This window comes from Phacochoerus africanus, chromosome 8 (genome assembly GCF_016906955.1).
Source record: "Phacochoerus africanus isolate WHEZ1 chromosome 8, ROS_Pafr_v1, whole genome shotgun sequence".
Lineage (NCBI taxonomy): Eukaryota > Metazoa > Chordata > Mammalia > Artiodactyla > Suidae > Phacochoerus > Phacochoerus africanus.
The window spans coordinates 31,716,459-31,729,427 of NC_062551.1; the positions used below are offsets into that span (position 1 = coordinate 31,716,459).

Here is a 12,969-nt window from a genome sequence, read left to right on the forward strand (position 1 = left end):
TGGGTAATTCTGTTAGGGGGAGCGGGGTAAAAACCTAAGGTGAACAACCCAGAGACCAAAATTTTATTTAAACATAGAAAGAACTAATTTTCTAATATGAAGATGTATTGGAAGTAGACCCATGAGATTACATAAGAGCTTCATATTTTATCTCAAGTTCCTACTAAAAATTCGATAAATTTTGAACTAGGTTATACAAATGAGAGGTTAAAACATTACCTTTCGTTAAGCAATGTATATTCTCAAGAATATCAACTGCAATACAACTAAGACTACTATGAACAGTAAAAGAATTTCTCTCATACTGTTCTTTTCTTCTATTTTTCCTAGATATACATCTTCTGCAAACTTTGACTTACTCTGAGCACTGATATCTCAATTCTATGCACAGTATGTTACATAATGATTGAAAAGATGACAGCAGGATAAGTAAGCACTTTTTTTAAGTCAGTAAAATAAGTTATTCTTAAGGCTTAGGTCTTCCTCAAATTTGTATGATATATTTTAAACAATTAAATACTGTAATCAAGTAGGTAAAGCTTTTGTAGAAGATATATAATCTAAATAAGTATATTTTATTATATTCCACTGTTATTAAATTAAAAATAATTTCACTATCTTATCTGGCATAGGTATTTCTGAAGGAAACGTATATCTTGTTTTGTCTATACAAAAAATAAAACAGGTGGATTATCAAAAATACCTATGGGAATTAAAAACATTTTTTTTTCTTAGCCATAGAATTTGTTTACCTGAAGGTCATTTTGAGGATTCCAATCAGAATCAAAAATTATACACGTATCAGCTGCAGTTAAGTTGATGCCCAACCCACCAGCTCGGGTACACAGAAGAAAGACAAATCGATCTGAATCAGGTTTACTAAATCGATCTATAGCAGCTTGTCGAAGGTTTCCTCTGACTCTTCCATCAATTCGCTCATATAAATATCTATCAAATTAATGAAATAAATTTAGATAGATGACTATGATGAAAATGAAGGTATCTGAGCAAATGTTATAGAGACATATCTATCAGATTTCCTGCAACATGATGTTAACTATAAAATTAAGAAGTGATATTACCCCAACTAGTTTCTATGGTTTTATACTTCTCAGTGCTTGTGCTAAATAGGAAACACAAAATCTCTGCATTCCTGGACGTATAGGTAAACGTTATAATGAATATACTTCCAGTTCTCATTATAATAAATGATATATATACATACACAGTTTTGGCAAGAAGCAATGACTTCCTCAGTATAAGAAGCCTGCAAATATTTCTATCTTAATAATGTTATTTACACTCAACCAAAACACTTGCTTGTAAACTATAATTTCTTAAACACAAATGATATTGCTAATTCTTTATAGTCGTTATTACCAAGCAGTTAATTTTGAATTTATTTTATTCTTCATCATTTTACATAAAACTCAGAAATTACTAGACATGGATAAAAATAAAGTACATAAAATTTTTTAGGAACTAGAGGAGGAATACCATGGTATTTACCATACTTCTAGTTCAAGACACTTCTTCCACCTATTTATATAAATACTGATTAGACATTACTTATAACACCATCTTACTGTCATGCACCAAAAAACAAAACTAAAAACCCACATTAAACAAATCAGAAAAGATTAAACTTGAGTAAATATTATACAATGCAAGATAAGATCAAAGTGCAGCAAGATCAGGTTCTAATTAAAACAATGGAAAAGATCTGAAAAGGATCTTAAATCATTTTCTTTAATTTTGAAGGTGTTTATAAATCCATTTAAAATGTCAGTACTACAGGGTTTACAAATAAAGTAAAATGTATAAATGTAATACGAATGGGTATTATTAACCCATTTGTAGGTCAACAAATCCTGTTCATTTGCAAAGTTTTCTGTTTCCTTAGCCCTGACTACTATGGCAACATATGTAGGTTTTTCCTAAACAATCTTTATGCACAGATTTAAATGGATTCTTATCTATATAAAGAGGAATATGTGAGTAAAGTTGGATTACAGTAGAGTGCTGCAAAAACCTTAATAACATATACCTGGCATAATTTATAGTATCATTCAGTGGTGAATTATGCCTTACCTTTTATGTATAAGATAGTCTTCCAGGATATCAAGGCAGCGTACCATCTGAGAGAAGATGAGCACTTTGTGACCTCCTGCTTTCATTTTGGGAAGCAATTTATCAATAAGGACCAATTTACCAGCAGACTGGATCATTGCTTGAAGATGAAAATCAGATGCAGTTGGATTATATGTATCTCTAAATTCTCCAAGTATTTTCTCCTCAGCACCTGTCAAAGAAATAAGAGACAGCATCGGTGCACAAATGCAGGTAACTCCCAACTGCTTTCTTTTTAAAACAGTACTCCTCTGTGCTTCTGTAACACATCAAAATTTTCTGATGGTAGGTATATTCCTTTCTTTTAGAATTATTTATGTGTGTGGCTAAATCGCAACCAGCACCAGCCTGTAATTCCACTGAGGAGATGGACAGTGTCTTAAGCATTTTTTTAATTCTCCTAAGACACCTGGCATAATGTCTTACATAAATTTATGTTTGCTAAATGTTTTAATGCATGCTATTAGGAGAAGAACTAATGAACATATGGTTCTAACCTAGGTGAGTAAACACATTTTTAAACAAACATCTAGATTTTAAACACCAATAGAACAGTGATCGTTACTAAAAGGTGGTCATAATTAACCTGGATGAGTCTAAGGGCATACTGCTGGCCATCAAAACAAATAAACAAGAAAAATTAAAAGGGATGTCGAATTACAGGTCTTTGATGATACATCTTCCAGACAGTCTACATTAGCATTAACGGCTCTCTGCCTTCCCTCAGCCTGTCTGATAAAAGAGTACCAGGACTGCAAGTGAGTTAGGTACTGGGGTAAGAAATTACTTGTCTTGGACAAATTAAGAGTATAAGCTCAGGAATAAGTGAAAAGACCCAAATGTTTACAGAGAGACTGCTAATACAGAACCTGACAAAGCTTTAAAAAGTCATGTTATTAGAACACAAAAATTGAGAGACACTGACTAGGGCACGTGGACAGAGAAGAAATCAGAAAGTAAAATATAAATTTGGAGGCTCAAATATGAGCTTTTCCATCTTTGTTCATAAGGGGGATTAAACTGGAGGAGGTATTAAGAGTACAAATTAGACTGAAGTAAACTCCTGGTTTTGTAACCTGGTAATGCTAACATAGGACCCTGCAACGAAGTGGTTCACAATGATCCTGACTCTGAAACACTTGTAATCCTTTAGAATACCAGGGAGGAGAGTTATAGAATTGCTGCCTTTCCATGTAACAGCCACTATTCCTATAGCGGTATTATTTTGTTCACGAGTATTTGCAGAAAGAAAAGGATTTGTTTGCAATCCTTCTCAGCTACCTTTGATAAGATATGGGTGATTACAACACTTCCTGAGCTCCATCATGGTATTAACCAAGTTGGGTACATTAGTTTGCCCTGCTCCTTTGGATAAAAATGAAAAGTTCTTCTCCAGAATAGCCCGGTAGTATTTCTTTTGAATGTTAGTAAGTTCTACTTCAATGATGGTTTCTTCCTTAGGTGCCAACTTCTTTTCCACATCTTCTTTCAATCGTCTCAACATCATTGGTTTCAGGATAGCCTGAAGTTTTTGCACCTGCATAGAAAATGATGACCATTTGTAGCATATATTCACATAATTACAATGAGAAGAGATTTCATGTACTTATTTACAAAGACCATCAGGATACCTGTTCCTCTGTTTTCAGATCCCCAAATTCTTGCATAAATGTTGATTCAGAAGGAAACCTTAAGGGTTCCAGAAAATGAAGAAGACTGAACAGTTCTTCAACTGTATTTTGGAGAGGTGTGCCCGTCAAAAGCACCTTGTGTTCCTACATGAAGCAAGGATAACTTGTCAATAACATGTTCTGTGATGTTCATATCAAACATCACGGGACTAAAATGATAGGAAAACTGATATAGGTTATCACATGTTTCAGGGTTTGAAAAGCAAATATTTTTCTGACTATGATTTTCAATAGTCAACTCAAAATACATCTTTAGGCATATATCTTCGTGAACTGACTTTCTCGATCACTTTTTTTTAAAAAAACCTCTATCATCATTCTCATAATGCTTCATTTTGCCTGATATTAATTTTTACATATTGCTTTTAGAAGAAAAATTATAAATAATTAAGAAGCTTATTTTAGGTCTCCTCAAAGAAACAGACATCTTAAAGAACAAAGGGGTATTTTTTGGGGGTACTCAACTCTTCTTGGTATGGTAATTTGTGCATAAAACAGTGCTCATTCTTTTTAATTTGGCAGATCATCACTGGACTTTTCACACAAAAATAAATTCTCAAATCATTAAAGCTACAATCCAACAATGTGAAGGGCTGATTGGAATACACTTCTTTTTTTTTTTTTTTCCAGTCTGAGGCGTATGGAAGTTCCGACGTTAGGGGTGGAATTGGAGCTGCAGCTGAGGCCTCTACCTCGGGATCCAAGCTATGTCTGAGCGAGGCCATGGATAGAATCCTCAATGAGCCACAATGGAAACTCCTGGAATACTTCTAAACTGGAATTGCATTATGAATTAAACATAGTAACAGAAGGAAATTAAAATATTCTTAATAATAATAGCACAGAGTATAAGTTAAAATTTGACAGAATACCTCTAAATTCCTAATCTAAATATATATATATCCATATGTCTGCATATGTATTTAATATTAATATACCATCTAGACAGATACATGCCAATTGTAAATACTGGGGTACGGAGTGGGAGAGTAGGGGTGGGTTTGGATGAAGAGTAAAAAGGAGCATTTCAGTATTTTACCAAATGTAATTCTATACTTTTGAATCATTTGTTCCAGCGTTCACATAGTAATTATGTACGTTAATTAAAAATGTTAAAAAATACAAAACATGGGCATTCCCATTGTGGCTCAGTGGCTAACGAATCTGACTATGAACCATGAGGTTTCGGGTTCTATCCCTGGACTTGCTCAGTGGGTTAAGGATCCGGCGTTGCTGTGAGCTTTGGTGTAGGTTGCAGATGCGGCTCGGATCCCGCGTTGCTGTGGCTGTGGCATAGGCTGGCGGCTACAGCTCCGATTAGACCCCCTAGCCTGGAAACCTCCATATGCCGTGGGTGTGGTCCAAGAAAAGGCAAAAACACACACACAAAAAACAAAAACAAAACAAAACACAGAGTTCCCACTGTGGCGGAGCAGAAGTGAATCTGACTAGGAACCATGAGGTTGTGGGTTCGATCCCTGGCCTCGCTCAGTGGGTTAAGGATCCAGTGTTGCTGTCAGCTGTGGTGTAGGTCACAGATGTGGCATTGGTGTGACTGTGGTGTAGGCTGGTGGCTACAGCACAGATTTGACCTGTGAACCTCCATATTGCCACAGGTGTGGCCCTTAAAAAAACACTTTTATTTGAAAGCGAACACATTAATAAGATTTTTAAAATCCCATTAATTATAACAAATATCTGCTAAGCACAAAGAATTATGTAGAAACTTTATCCCTCTATCATAAATGATCTGAACGATACTTTAACTTTGGTGAAAGTGAGGAATTTATGGCTTAAAACTTGTGGTTTTGTTTTCTATTCAACAGGATATACTACAGAGGTTTCTCTTTTTTAATTACAGAAGTTAATTAAATACTAAAGCTTTTTGGAGGAAAGAACTAAAAAAATTCAAGCCTTAATAATAAACAAATCAGATTTTTTTTTCTCCCTAGTTAATTAAAGCAAAACAATCTTAATTATCACAGGTAGAAATCAGGAATAAAATAAGGAATAAGTTTTCAGCATTAGTTCTCTGACTAACCTTTTACTCTATAGTTAAGAAAGCGAATTAAGTCATAAAAAGGACATTAAGTTACTTACCAGATTCATGAGTTTCAGCCCTTCTAGAAGTTTACAATTTTTATTTTTTAACCTATGTGCTTCATCAATAATCACACATCGCCACTCAATTGCATTAAGTTCTCCACAGCCTCCAAGAATCATTTCAAAAGTGGTGATGATGGCTTGGAATCTATAAGCTCCTCGAATGATACGCCCCTAGAAATTTATCATCAAATAGAGTAATTTGCCAGAATAATTTCTAATTCCTGTCAAGTAGCATAAAAATCATTTAATAACATCTGGTAAGACATTTTCCACTGAAATTTTTAGATATGCACAGACACCCTCTTAAGTATGAAGAATTTTAGCATTAAAACTGTTGAATGCTGTGTTTCCAAGAATGTTGTTAAAAATTACGCCAACACAATTACACAATTTGTAATTATATTCAAATAAGTATTCCTTGATAAAACATTTTTTAAGAGTTATAATAACAATGTTAAGTCAAAAAAGAAATGGCCATTATAAAATCTAGGCAATGAAATTTCAGTATTAATGTTTATTACTTATATCCATGACTACACATAAGGCAAATACATAAATAATATAAAAATCAGTCACTTGTGTCATATAGTGAGCAAATATTTATTCAGAGCCTATGTGCCAGACTCTGTTCTAGTTGCTGGAGATATAGAAGTAAATAAGACAGACAAAATAATTATCCAGATGGAACTTACATTCCAATGACTCAAATATATGACATAGCCAATAAAGCAAAACAAAACAAAACAAAAAAACTAAGGAAGTAATAAAAGTCATAGACTAAAATAAACAGGGATGTGGAATAGAGAGTATGGGGTTAGAGGTGACCATTCCAATTTTGTTTAGAGTGGCTAGGAGGCCATTACTAAAAAGTGACATTTGAGCAAAGTCCTGAAGATGAGGGAGGAAGCCATGCTAATATCTAAAAATCTGGATAAGAACATGTTCTTGGCAGAAGCAGAGTGTGAAGGCCGTAATGTGGGAGTATCTTAGGCAGTATTCAAATACTAGCAAGAAAGCCAGAGTGACTGACATCCAGTGAGAGTGGAGGGGATGAGGCTATAGGGTCTTGAAAGCTGTGGTAAGGACTGGCTCTTACTGTGAGCAAGAAGCTGTAGGAGGGTTTTGGAACAAGAAGTGTTATGATTTGACATACATTTTAAAAGAGTCCCTTTGGCTCTTGGAGTAAAAATAGTCTAAAAAAGGCCAAGGGCAGGATCGTAGAAACAAGAGGCTGTTGTAGTAATCCAAGCAAGAGATCATCTATGGAGGTCATGAGAAATGCTCAGTTCTGGATTTAATGTGAAGGTAAACCTGTAAGATTTACTAATGGATAGGAGAGGAGTAAGAGAAAGAGATGACTCACATTTGACTAAACTTTTCGGCTCTAACAACTAAAAGTTGGTTGCTATTTACTACAATGAGAAAATGCAGGATTTTGGTTTTAGATATGTAATGTTTGAGACAGACACTCAAGTGGAAGAGTTGAATGGGGATTTGTATGTGACTTTAGAATTTAGGAAAGAGGTTAGAGTTCGTGACATAGATTTGGGAGTTTCCAGCAGTACAGATGATACTTAAGTTGTGTGACTGAATGATATCTCTGATGGAACGAGTGTGGATATTAAAAAGTCTGAAGACTGAGCTCTGGGTCACTCTCAAGTTTAAATATGGCAAGATAAGAAGAAATCAGTTAAAGTGGGCTTTCAGAAGGAACAGGTGATTATATAGGACAGTATAAAGTCCTGGAATCCAGCAATGAGGATGTTTAAATGGGATTGAAAATTATAAACTATTAGGGATTAAGAGAAATGAAGGGTTAAGAGAGATCGTGTGATTTGGTTTAAATTTTCATTCTTATTAATTTAAATACATTAATTTTAGAATAATCCATATTGATTGCATACATTGGCCATTAACAGCTCCAGTCCAACATAATTAAAATAAGTATAAAGTATAAGTCTATGGTATTTATACAGCTTTAAAAAACTGTGATATGATGCATTCAATGAGAGTGATGGCAGTGTTTAAGAACAAAGGCTCTTGAGTTTAACTGACCTGGGTTTATTTATTTATTTATTTATTTATTTATTTATATTTATTTATTTTTTTGTCTTTTGTCTTTTTTGTTGTTGTTGTTGTTGCTATTTCTTGGGCCGCTCCCGTGGCATATGGAGGTTCCCAGGCCAGGGGTTGAATCGGAGCTGTAGCCACCAGCCTACGCCAGAGCCACAGCAATGCGGGATCCGAGCCGCATCTGCAACCTACACCACAGCTCACGGCAACGCCGGATCGTTAACCCACTGAGTAAGGGCAGGGACCGAACCCGCAACCTCATGGTCCTAGTCGGATTCGTTAACCACTGCGCCACGACGGGAACTCCTGACCTGGGTTTATTAATCCTGGTTTTGCTCTCTGATTGTGGGGGAAACTAGATAACCTCTTTTCATCTATGTTTCCTCATGTGTAAATGAGGGTGATATTATTACTTATTTATACGGTTAATATTACAAAGATTAAGTGAAATACTACAGGTTAACTGTTGAGCATAATGCCTGGCACACAGTAAGTTCTCAATAAATGTATGTGGATATCTCTGTTACTTTTCCAGGGCAATTCAGAAAATTACAACATAACTTTGCTACCACTGTAATTTCAAGCTATTTAATGACTTGGAAAAAGCAGATGTTAAATATTAATTTAATTTATATTAAAATATATTTGAAAGAATTCTGAAAGTTATTTCTATATTTAAAGTATGGATCTATTTATCGCATTAAAAGAGACATCTTTATCTCTTGAAAATTTAAACCAGAGTTCTCATCATAACTCAGTGGTTAATGAATCTAACTGGGAACCATGAGGTTGTGGGTTCAATCCCTGGCCTTGCTCAGTGGGTTAAGGATCCGGCGTTGCCGTGAGCTGTGGTGTAGGTTGCAGATGCGGCTCGGATCCCATGTTGCTGTGGCTGTGGCGAAGGTGGGTGGCTACAGCTCTGATTGGACCCCTAGCCTGGGAATCTCCATATGCTGCGGGAGCGGCCCAAGAAATGGCAAAAAGACGGGGGGGTGGGGGGGAATTTAAACCCTTCACATAATATTATTCTAGAATGTATAACATTTACCATAAAAATATAATTAAATATATAATATTCAGTTTACAACACATCAAGAATCTTTCAGCTTTTTGGCTATCACATTTACACCAAACTCAATGATACATATATTTAAATTTTAACCCTTTTAAATATCTCTTACACTTCCATTATTTTAATGGTACCTTTAAAAAAATGAGATTGAACTAAATAGTTTTAATGATACCATACAGCTTTAAAATTCTGTAATGTGTAATTAAGAATAATAAAACACTACAGAAGGAAATTAAACTACAACCTAAGATGTTATAGGCTCCAAAGGTGCAAAGGTGATAATTTTCAACAGAACTGAGGAATAATTCAAGGATTGAAGAGATGCTTAATTTCATAGAAAGCTGTTTCAACCATGCAAGTAGAAGGGAAATGGGGTTAAAGAATCAAAATAAATAAATATTAATGAAAAGTCAGTTATAATTGGGAGGCAAAAGTAGAGGTCTACGTACTTTATCTTACTTAACCTATGTCACATCCCATGACCTAGCCATATGTTATTAGTGATCCTTATAAAACAGAAGAATCAGTGAAAGCAAATAAAATATCAAGGTGCTATACTGAGGCAGAGTGCCATAAACTTTTCCAGTGAAAAAGTACAATTTTGTGTGAATGGTGTTTTAATTGATTTTGTTGATTTCTTAATAAAACTTTTTACCTAAGAAGAGTCAAACTACCACTCAAAACTGCAATTTGGCACTTCATGTTTTCTAGTCTTCTGCTGGGGAAGTTTTTTCTTATAACATCATCTCAATTTTATGATCTATGTATTTAGTAGAAAAGTAGCTAATTCCCTCCTAAGGAGTTAAGTGGCCAAAGTGAAATAGAAATTGTGTCTCTAGGACATAGGGGAGAAGACAATCATCAGAGCACCAGAGTAATGAAAGAAACCCAAAGGGGAGAAAGATACAGAGGTACGCCTGCATCATTATGCAAAACAAACCCAAAAAAAATTTTTTAAGTCTAAAATCAAAATTCATTCAACACACAAGAGAACCTATGGTTTCATCTCAATAGGCATTCAAACCCATGGTGGTCACTGAAGATGTAAATTTTAAAAATGAAGGAAAATAACTAGAGGATGACCAAAAAGACAGTTATTATTTTTTAAATGAATTTAATGTATATTTGAACACAATCTGTAAAACAATTATTCTATTTGAAAAATTAAGTATATAATCAAATTTATACATTTGTATGTCAGCATACTTGCTTCCAGAGAACTACAGCATGAATTTGGCTACTTTTGTCATTTTTCTCTTTAGCTACTAAAGTTTATTATAAAATAAATATGATGAATAAAGAGATCAAACTAAGCTCCAAGTAGGCAGTTAAAAACTATTATCAATTTGAACATAATTAATATATAATGGTTATCTCTTTCAAACCTGACTTTTTAAACAACAAACAAAATCACCAACAACACACCTGTGAGTCCCTGAAGTACATCTCATATTGCTGTATCATCTGTCTGCTAATCAGGCTCCCATGATAAACCACAACATTAATATCAGTCCACGTACGAAATTCTCTCTCCCAGTTTGCAATAGTAGAAAGTGGAGCAATAATCAGGAAAGGTCCTCTTATACCAGTCAGAAGGATTTCGTAGAGGAATGTAATTGACTGAATGGTTTTCCCAAGACCCATTTCATCTGCTAAAATGCAGTTTCGTCTGAAATACACAAATATATTATCCATGTATATTTTGGGTTTTTCTGTATACTACAACAGTTTAAAAGATAAATATACAAAAATAATCAGAGGTCAAGTAAAAATACTTATATTTTTAGAAATATTTATAGAAACATAAAAGCTGCTGAAGTGCAGATTTGGCTAAAGATTTTAATTTTATTATAAAACTGCAAAGGGAAAAATTGAGTTTTTTTTTAATAGCTCCAAAATAAAGGCACCACCTGTTAGATTATCTAACTTTTTAAAAGAACGAAATGGCAAGAGCAAAGCAAATTAAATATATTATTTATTCACGAAGCATTCATTAAATGCCTTCTATCTCTTAGGGACAGTATGAGAAGACGGGATACAAAAGAAATAGAATATGTTCTCTGCCTTCCAGGGGCTTGTGACTATTAGAAAAGCAGTTATACAAATAAATAAAAAGTCAGGCAATGTGCTTTCACAGAAGCACAAATAAAGAAGCGGTTTTCAACTGTGGATATGCACGGGAACAAATACCCACGGCATTCCCCTTTACCTTCTGATTCAACTTACAAGGAGTAGGATAAAAGCAACTGTCATTTTTACAATAATCTCCACAGATGATTATGACACATGGCTAGTTAAGAATCATCAGTATTAAATTTATTATGGAAGTTTAGAGGAGTAAGCATCTAACTCTGGTCAGAAGAGATGAGAAAAGACTGCCTTCAGAGAGGAGGTCAGTAATGAGTATGATTTTGCCAGAGGGCAGAGCAAAGGAACAGCAGTATAAAGAAGACAACCAATTGGTAGGGCATAAGTTGTTTAATATGGTTTTGAGGGAATGATAAAGAGAAGGCATATTAGTAAGACAGGCAAGTGTCATAATTAAAAGTTAGACATTATTCCATTATGCAATGGGAGGCACTGAACATTTTTAAAGAAACCTGATGAGATTAGGTTTGTACTTGAAGTTTACTCTGGTGCTACTGTGACTATGAGAGGGTGAGGTCACTTGAACTTGGGACAGTAATTGGGAAAGTACTGCAACAATGCAGGAAAGAACAGGTGGATATTCAGACCAAGGTAGGAGGATCAAAAAGAGAAAAGTAATTTCAAAGTTAGTTGAATGATTCTGGACTTGGGGACCAAATAGATATATGCAGTACAAGATGACAGATTGCAGTCTGAGTGAATAAATAAGTCATGTTAATCTTTTTTTTTTTTTTCTTGCTTTTTAGGGCCGCACCTGTGGCATATGGAAGTTCCCAGGCTAGGGGTCAAATGGAAGCTGTAACTGCCAGCCTACGCCACAGCCACAGCAACGCTGGATCGGAGCCGAATCTGTGACCTACTCCATAGCTCTCAGCAATGCCAGATCCCTAATACACTGAGCAAGGCCAGAGTTGGAACTCGCATTCTCATAGATAATAGTCGGGTTCGTTAACCGCTGAGCCACAACAGGAACTCTTAACCAACATGTAAAATATGCAAGAAGAATTAAGTTTTGTATAGAGGAAACAGGAAATGGTAAAGTTAATTTTGAATTTGCTATGTTTAAAGAATCATTGCGATAAGACATTGAGGTAGCAAGAAGCAATCAAACATGGGCTTGAAACTCAAGGCCTTAGTTAAGGATGTTAATGGTAAATGAAGACATGGTGGGAGTGGTATAAGTTTGGCATCAGGAGAACAAACACGTAATGTGAGAAGAAAGGGAAAAACAGAACTTTGGGGAAAACAAACAAAAAGAACACTAAAAGGTAAGCAGAGGAAGAAGAACCAGAAAGACTACTGAAATGAGTTTACAGAGGTACTGGAGAGCTGGGAGAGGCACACTGTGGAAGCTGCTGGGGATCAGAATGGGGGAAAATTTTAAAGAAGGAAGAAGTAGCAACTACTATACCATGCGGCAGAGACAGCAAATCAGGGCCGAAAAGTATCTTGTGGATTGGAAAGCTTCCAAGATGATACAGAATCAAAATCCAAACACAAAATTAAAGAGAACTAGAGATGAGAAAATGGGAAGAGTTCATGAAGCCTACTCTTCCTAAACATTTGTCTAGAAAGTTACAAAGAGGGGTCAAGGTAGCTAGAAGGAAAAACAGAGCTAAGAAAAGGTTTATCTTTTTCTTTATTATTATCGATAGGTTAAACCCAAATTTGTTCATAGACTGAAGGGATGGTACCAGTCTTAAGAGACAATTTGAAGATATAACAGAAGGATGATAACTGATTGCACTG

At 35.0% G+C, this 12,969-nt stretch overlaps 1 protein-coding gene across 11 annotated transcripts in view; it reads right to left on the reverse strand.

Moving 5' to 3' along the window:
- The window catches only part of CHD9 (chromodomain helicase DNA binding protein 9), a 244,279-nt gene that overhangs the window by 58,605 nt on the left and 172,705 nt on the right, over positions 1 to 12,969 (reverse strand). For all 11 annotated transcript variants that reach the window (XM_047793120.1, XM_047793118.1, XM_047793117.1 and 8 more), the window contains 6 exons: positions 10,498 to 10,741; positions 5,922 to 6,098; positions 3,762 to 3,905; positions 3,412 to 3,667; positions 2,092 to 2,302; positions 753 to 948 (listed from right to left, as the gene is read on the reverse strand). In XM_047793120.1, the coding sequence (XP_047649076.1) occupies positions 753 to 948; positions 2,092 to 2,302; positions 3,412 to 3,667; positions 3,762 to 3,905; positions 5,922 to 6,098; positions 10,498 to 10,741 (1,228 nt within the window). The remainder of the gene's footprint in view (positions 1 to 752; positions 949 to 2,091; positions 2,303 to 3,411; positions 3,668 to 3,761; positions 3,906 to 5,921; positions 6,099 to 10,497; positions 10,742 to 12,969) is intronic.